Genomic DNA, 9,245 nt, shown 5'->3' with positions numbered 1-9,245 from the left:
TGCTCTATCTGAATTACGAAAGAAAATATTTGGGTTCAGTGTCCCTTTAAGTGCGTACAGGTAATGAAGGGAACTATACACTGATTTTTGTATACAACTAATACCAGAGATAAGGCTGGCATTCAGCAGTACCCAGTAACCTCTCTGGGTCAGCCATAAGTGTTATGTACTGAAGTCTGGAGAAGCAGACACAGATAGCAACTTCCTGCACCAAATACAGGAAGCCAGAGCAGATGTGAAAATCTTAAAAAGACAAAAGTCACAAGAGCTTTAGCTTAGACAGAGAGAGATTTGTAAGCATAACTGCCTCAATATTAAAGGTAGAACGATCTACATACAGGCAAAATGCAATATCATGTGATAAATGTTTTAATAAGATGTCATAAACAATAATTTCTTATTTCGTCCGGTAATGATTCCTTCTTGTTGCAGAAGAATTCTGAACCTTTGTCATTGAAATGAGTGGATCCATTCATCTATTCCTCATTCTGAGCAACCTGACATGTAAGTAAAACTATAGCATATGGAATTAACAGAAATACAATATTAAAGGTTCATAAGAAAACATTCAGAGAGATTACAATTCAGGGCCAGATTACAAGTGGAGTGGTATTTAATACACCCGTTTGCACGCTAACTCTGATAGAAGTTTTTTACACACCAGGTAGCACTTGTATTACAAGTTGAAGGTAAACATTTTTTTGCTTGCGTGCTAACTCGATGTGGATAAAAAGCCAAAGTATTTCCCCATAGGAGTCAATGGAGCAAAAATATGTGGAAAAACCCCTAACACCCTACTCGCGTGCAAACCCGATCATATAGTCTGAAGTGCACTAACCTGAAATGAAAATATTAATATTTCACATACCAATGTTCTTCACATAGCAGAATATGTTCTATTTATTCATAAATACACATTTATACATATATCTGATGGTACAATATATAACTATATATATATATATATATATATATATATATATATATATATATATATATATAGGTATATATAGAAATATATACATGATTATATATAGGTATACACACACACACATATATATATATAAGCAGAGGAAGGTGCACTCTCACAAACAGGATTCAAATGCCAGGGTGCTGAATGCAGGTAGGATATAGTGGATAGAAGACAGCACTCACTGGTCTTAAATAATGCAATAAATGCTTTTAAAGCATTTTTAAAGCATTTATTGTATTATTTAAGACCATTGAGTGCTATCTTCTATCCACTATATATATATATATATATATATATATATATATATATATATATATATATATATATATATATATATATACAAAGTAATATGTATTTATAAATACACAGAACATATTCTGCTATGTGAAATACATTAGAATGCAAAATATTTACAGTAAATACACAGTATAACACTTTATTAAAGGAACAGTCAACACCAGAATTTTTCTTGTTTAAAAATATAGATAATCCCTTTATTACCCATTCCCCAGTTTTGCATAACCTACACAGGTATAATAATACACGTTTTACCTCTGTAATTACCTTGTATCTATGCCTCTGCAGACTGCCCCCTTATTTCAATTCATTTCACAGACTTGCATTTAAGCCAATCAGTGCTCACTCCTCAGTAAATTCACGTGCGTGAGCTCGTTATCTATGTGAAACACATCAAATAATGCCCTCTAGTGGTGAAAAACTGTCAAAATGCTTTCAGAGTAAAGGCGGCCTTCAAGGTCTAAGAAATTAGCACATGAACAAAGCAAAATTGGTGATAAAAGTAAATTGGAACGTTGTTTAAAATCGCATGCCCTATTTGAATCAAGAAAGTTGTTTGGTAATTGACTGTCCCTTTAAATATGAATATTGTATAAATGCGATTTTACATGTTTTCATCTACTTAACTGCAAAGGGCTCCAATGCACTTCAATATATGTCTATATATGTATTTATGTGTTTATATGAACAATGTATATATGCCTGTAATGTAAATAGATATATCACATATAAATACATATGTACACACATACAAAAGAACTAAATTACAAGGGTGATAGACCATCCATACAGTTTATTATGGAGAGGCTGAAAACATCTGGGACTTGACTCTCAAAAACTCACTGCCATAGAGAGAAATAATCAGCTTATTTTACTAAGCATTATATTTTGCCTTGACTTAAAGCATACAAGGGAAATCCCCTTAATGAGATACGCAGTCCCCGAGGTATAAATGGCCTTTAACACTGATGAGACATCTTAAAGAATCTCACCAGAACAAAGAGCTTTAGAGATTCAGGCTGTTAGTATCAGTTTTATATAAATGAAATGTTAAGGTTAATGTTTGATACAATGTCAATATCACATAAAGCAAATTAGAATATATAGAAGGAACACAGTGTAACAGGTTTTAGAATAAATCAGTCTCTTCCTTTTCTATTTTTCACAGGTCTGTGTCAGAGTGTAAAGATAATTCAGGAAAAACAAATCCTAGTAGTCACTGCCGGAGAGATAGTGGAGATTCCCTGTGAGAATGATGATACATTTGGCAGCTTTGCTATGCTCTGGTACCAACAGAAACCCGGACAAGGGTTGGTACTCATGGGCATGTCATTGGGATTAGGTGATTTAACAATGGAGAAGGGCTTTGAAAACTGGATTTTTGATAGAAAGAACTTAGATAAGTCACTGCTGATGCGTAAAAATGCAAAAAGACAGGACGCTGGTGTTTATTTCTGTGTATCAAATTTACACAACCACATAAAGCTGAAGAGCAGCCAACACAAAACCTACAGCCAAAAATATATTGTGCCGCTGCTCAGCTAGGGACTGGTAGAGAAACCTGCATAGATCATGTAGAGGGTGCTGCCACTTTAATATTCACTCATCTGCAAAATGTACTCTATGTCTATCCGTCTGTCTGTCTAATCTGTCTGTCTGTCTATCTGATTGTTTGTTTGTCTGTTTATTTATCTATCTATCTATCTCTCTATGTTATGTGAATAATTTGTTTTGAATTTTTCCCTATTGACTTTGTTCCCAGGCTTGTCTAATGTAGTGATGTCGCAAACCTTAAAATTTCGGTTCGCGAACGGCGGACTCGAACTTCCGCTACTGCCATTGACTTCAATAGGCAGGCGAACTTTAAAACCCACAAGGACTCTTTCTGGCCACAATAGTGATGGAAAAGTTGTTTCAAGGGGACTAACACCTGGACTGTGGCATGCCGGAGGGGGATCCATGGCAAAACTCCCACGGAAAATTACATAGTTGATGCAGAGTCTGGTTTTAACCCATAAAGAGCCTTAATCACCTAACATTCCTACATTTTTTTTGAATAACATGCTTTAAAACATCAGGTATGATGTTGTATCGATCAGGTAGTGTAAGGGTTACGCCCACTTCACAGTGACAGACCAAACTCCCCATGTAACGCACCGCAAACAACCGTAAACAGTCCATTTGCACAACCACAAGATAGATAGATTTGATAGATAGATAGATACATAGATTACATAGATCAATAGATGCAATATATATTTGATAGATACGAATTACATAGATCAATCGATGCAATATACATTTGATAGATACAAATTACATAGATCAAAAGATGCAATATACATTTGATAGATACGAATTACATAGATCAATCGATGCAATATACATTTGATAGATACGAATTACATAGATCAAAACATGCAATATACATTTGATAGATGCAAATTACATAGATCAATCGATGCAATATACATTTGATAGATACAAATTACATAGATCAAAAGATGCAATATACATTTGATAGATACGAATTACATAGATCAATCGATGCAATATACATTTGATAGATACAAATTACATAGATCAAAAGATGCAATATACATTTGATAGATACGAATTACATAGATCAATAGATGCAATATATATTTGATAGATACGATTGATAGTTAGATAGATTTGATAGATAAATAGATAGATTTGATAGATATATAATTTCCCTGACAGAGTATAACAATAAGACATGCGTTCTGGGACCCGTGGTATGTTAAGTAGTACTATTCTTAGCAGTTTACTACCTGTTACTCCCCCTATCGGGGGAGGTCTATATGGCCTGCATTTTTGGAACAGGGAGATGGAAGAAGATGATTGGTCTGTCCTCCTACTTCAAATTTGGCCTAAACACAAGTGGCTGTCTCAAATCAGTCCGGCCACAAGATAGATAGATTTGATAGATAGATATACATAGATTGATAGTTAGATAGAATCGATAGAAGATAAATAGATCGATTTGATAGATATATAATTACCCTGACAAAGTATAATAATAAATCATGCGGTCTAGGACCCATGGTAACTAGGTTGTGTTAAGTAGTACTATTCTTAGCACTTTAATACCTGTTACTCCCCCTATCAGGGGAGTTCTATATGGCCTTGATTTTCGTAACAGGGAGATGGAAGAAGATGCTTGGTCTATCCTCCTACTTCAAATTTGGCCGAAACACAAGTGGCTGTCACAAAACAGTCCGGCCATGAGATAGATAGATTTGATAGATAGATATACATAGATTGATAGTTAGATAGAATCGATAGAAGATAAATAGATAGATTTGATAGATATATAATTACCCTCACAAAGTATAACAATAAAACATGCGTTCTGTGACCCATGGTAACTAGGTTGTGTTAAGTAGTACTATTCTTAGCACGTTAATCCCTGTTACTCCCCCTATCGGGGGAGGTCTATATGGCCTGCATGATTACCCTGACAAAGTATAACAACAAGACATGCGGTCTGGAACCCATGGTAACTAGGTTGTGTTAAATAGTACTGTTCTTAGCAGTTTAATCCCTGTTACTCCCCCTATCGGGGGAGGTCTATATGGCCTGCATGATTACCCTGACAAAGTATAACAACAAAACATGCGGTCTGGGACCCATGGTAACTAGGTTGTGTTAAGTAGTACTATTCTTAGCACTTTAATCCCTGTAACTCCCCCTATCGGGGGAGGTCTATATGGCCTGCATGATTACCCTGACAAAGTATAACAACAAAACATGCGGACTGGGACCCATGGTAACTAGGTTGTGTTTATATTAGTACTATTCTTAGCACTTTAATCCATGTTACTCCCACTATCGGGGGAGGTCTATATGGCCTGCATGATTACCCTGACAGTATATCAACAAGACATGCGGTCTGGGACCCATGGTAACTAGGTTGTGTTAAGTAGTACTGTTCTTAGCAGTTTAATACCTGTTACTCCCCCTATCGGGGGAGGTCTATATGGCCTGCATGATTACCCTGACAAAGTATAACAACAAGACATGTGGTCTGGGACCCATGGTAACTAGGTTGTGTTAAGTAGTACTGTTCTTAGCAGTTTAATACCTGTTACTCCCCCTATCTGGGGAGGTCTATATGGCCTGCATGATTACCCTGACAAAGTATAACAACAAGACATGCGGTCTGGGACCCATGGTAACTAGGTTGTGTTAAGTAGTACTGTTCTTAGTAGTTTAATACCTTTTACTCCCCATATCGGGGGAGGTCTATATGGCCTGCATGATTACCCTGACAAAGTATAACAACAAAATATGCAGTCTAGGACCCATGGTAACTAGGTTGTGTTAAGTAGTACTATGCTTAGCACTTTAATCCCTGTAACTCCCCCTATCAGGGGAGGTCTATATGGCCTGCATGATTACCCTGACAAAGTATAACAACAAAACATGTGGTCTGGGACCCATGGTAACTAGGTTGTGTTAAGTAGTACTATTCTTAGCACTTTAATCCCTGTAACTCCCCCTATCGGGGGAGGTCTATATGGCCTGCATGATTACCTTGACAAAGTATAACAACAAAACATGTGGTCTGGGACCCATGGTAACTAGGTTGTGTTAAGTAGTACTGTTCTTAGCAGTTTAATACCTGTTACTCCCCATATCGGGGGAGGTCTATATGGCCTGCATGATTACCCTGACAAAGTATAACAACAAGACATGCGGACTGGGACCCATGGTAACTAGGTTGTGTTTATATTAGTACTATTCTTAGCACTTTAATCCATGTTACTCCCACTATCGGGGGAGGTCTATATGGCCTGCATGATTACCCTGACAAAGTATATCAACAAGACATGCGGTCTGGGACCCATGGTAACTAGGTTGTGTTAAGTAGTACTGTTCTTAGCAGTTTAATACCTGTTACTCCCCCTATCGGGGGAGGTCTATATGGCCTGCATGATTACCCTGACAAAGTATAACAACAAGACATGTGGTCTGGGACCCATGGTAACTAGGTTGTGTTAAGTAGTACTAATCTTAGCAGTTTAATACCTGTTACTCCCCCTATCTGGGGAGGTCTATATGGCCTGCATGATTACCCTGACAAAGTATAACAACAAGACATGCGGTCTGGGACCCATGGTAACTAGGTTGTGTTAAGTAGTACTGTTCTTAGTAGTTTAATACCTGTTACTCCCCATATCGGGGGAGGTCTATATGGCCTGCATGATTACCCTGACAAAGTATAACAACAAAATATGCAGTCTAGGACCCATGGTAACTAGGTTGTGTTAAGTAGTACTATGCTTAGCACTTTAATCCCTTTAACTCCCCCTATCGGGGGAGGTCTATATGGCCTGCATGATTACCTTGACAAAGTATAACAACAAAACATGTGGTCTGGGACCCATGGTAACTAGGTTGTGTTAAGTAGTACTGTTCTTAGCAGTTTAATACCTGTTACTCCCCATATCGGGGGAGGTCTATATGGCCTGCATGATTACCCTGACAAAGTATAACAACAAGACATGCGGTCTGAGACCCATGGTAACTAGGTTGTGTTAAGTAGTACTGTCCTTAGCAGTTTAATACCTGTTACTCCCCCTATCTGGGGAGGTCTATATGGCCTGCATGATTACCCTGACAAAGTATAACAACAAGACATGCGGTCTGGGACCCATGGTAACTAGGTTGTGTTAAGTAGTACTGTTCTTATTAGTTTAATACCTGTTACTCCCCCTATCTGGGGAGGTCTATATGGCCTGCAAGATTACCCTGATAAAGTATAACAACAAGACATGCGGTCTGGGACCCATGGTAACTAGGTTGTGTTAAGTAGTACTGTTCTTAGCACTTTAATCCCTGTAACTCCCCCTATCAGGGGAGGTCTATATGGCCTGCATGATTACCCTGACAAAGTATAACAACAAGACATGCGGTCTGGGACCCATGGTAACTAGGTTGTGTTAAGTAGTACTGTTCTTAGCAGTTTAATACCTGTTACTCCCCCTATCTGGGGAGGTCTATATGGCCTGCATGATTACACTGACAAAGTATAACAACAAGACATGCGGTCTGGGACCCATGGTAAATAGGTTGTGTTAAGTAGTACTGTTCTTAGCAGTTTAATACCTGTTACTCCCCATATCGGGGGAGGTCTATATGGCCTGCATGATTACCCTGACAAAGTATAACAACAAGACATGCGGTCTGGGACCCATGGTAACTAGGTTGTGTTAAGTAGTACTGTTCTTAGCAGTTTAATACCTGTTACTTCCCATATCGGGGGAGGTCTATATGGCCTGCATGATTACCCTGACAAAGTAAAATAACAAAACGTGCGGTCTGGGACCCATGGTAACTAGGTTGTGTTAAGTAGTACTATTCTTAGCACTTTAATCCCTGTAACTCACCCTATCGGGGGAGGTCTATATGGCCTGCATGATTACCTTGACAAAGTATAACAACAAAACATGTGGTTTGGGACCCATGGTAAGGTTGTGTTAAGTAGTACTATTCTTAGCAGTTTAATCCCTTTTACTCCCCCTATCGGGGGAGGTCTATATGGCCTGCCTGATTACCCTGACAAAGTATAATAATAAAACATGAGGTCTGGGACCCATGGTAACTAGGTTGTGTTAAGTAGTACTATTCTTAGCAGTTTAATCCCTGTTACTCCCCCTATCGGGGGAGGTCTATATGGCCTGCATGATATATAATTACCCTTACAAAATATAACAATAAGACATACTGTTATAACAAATATGATTGGTGGCACTAGTTGGCAAGTGGGCCTGGCACACACGCTGGCAGGCAGGCAACTGCAATTCAATTGCACTAGCAGACTGATGATTCACAGTCAAAAAAGTTTTTATTTTAAATATTTACAATACTGTTATAACAAATATGATTGGTGGCACTAGTTGGCAAGTGGCCTGGCAAACACACGCTGGCAGGCAGGCAACTGCAATTAGATTACACTAGCTTACTGATGTTTCACAGTCAAAAAAGTTTGTTAATTTAAATATTTACAATACTGTTATAACAAATATGATTGGTGGCACTAGTTGGCAAGTGGGCCTGGCACACACGCTGGCAGGCAGGCAACTGCAATTCAATTGCACTAGCAGACTGATGATTCACAGTCAAAAAAGTTTTTTTTTTAAATATTTACACTACTGTTATAACAAATATGATTGGTGGCACTAGTAGGCAAGTGGTCCTGGCAAACACACGCTGGGAGGCAGGCAACTGCAATTAGATTACACTAGCTGACTGATGTTTCACAGTCAAAAAGGTTTTTTTTTTTAAATATTTACAATACTGTTATAACAAATATGATTGGTGGCACTAGTTGGTAAGTGGTAATACCAGAATAGAACTGGACATTAAGAGCTTTCAGATGTATCAAAAAGCCCAGCGTATACCACGTGGGCTGCGTATTAGGAAGTTTCCTTCTTTCCAAGTTACTAATCAGGTGTTTATTGAAAAATGGAATAATGTTTTGACAACTTGTTCTTTGGCACTAATTGATCTCATAATTGAATTTAAAAAGACATTACGACAAGAGTTGACTGTTGAAAAATTAAAACTGCAATCATTTTTGCGCCCACTTAGTGAAAACCCTGAATTCAATAAATATGATAATAAACTTAACAAAGTGATTACTGATTTTAAAAAGGATCTCTGGCACTTCAAGAAACAAAAGATACTTAGAGATAAGCAAGATTATGAGCTTAATAAAGTTTACAAGTGGACCGTGTCAGATACTAGGAGACGGTATAGGAGGAATTCCAGAAATATAAATGCAGAAAATAAGCAAGTAAGGTTTGCAGACACTGACACGGAGTATGATTATGACTCTTCTGATCCTGAGACCACGAGTTTAATAAAAGAGTCTACTGCAGCAATTGGATCCTTTTCCCTTGGTACTGATGTTTTGATACCCACTCTTTCACAGTCAAAAAACGGG

The 9,245-nt window shown here is 37.9% G+C and overlaps 1 gene segment (V, D, J or C); it reads left to right on the top strand.

Annotated features, from left to right (window-relative positions):
- Positions 1-458: 458 nt before the first annotated feature.
- LOC128644212 (T cell receptor beta variable 29-1-like) lies at positions 459-2,815 on the top strand. The segment is given in 2 exon segments: positions 459-504; positions 2,439-2,815. Coding segments are annotated over 2 exon segments (423 nt in total).
- The last annotated feature ends 6,430 nt before the right edge of the window (positions 2,816-9,245 follow it).

This window comes from Bombina bombina, unplaced genomic scaffold (genome assembly GCF_027579735.1).
Source record: "Bombina bombina isolate aBomBom1 unplaced genomic scaffold, aBomBom1.pri scaffold_595, whole genome shotgun sequence".
In the NCBI taxonomy this organism is placed as follows: Eukaryota; Metazoa; Chordata; class Amphibia; order Anura; family Bombinatoridae; genus Bombina; species Bombina bombina.
This window is presented reverse-complemented; position numbering and strand designations above follow the sequence as displayed.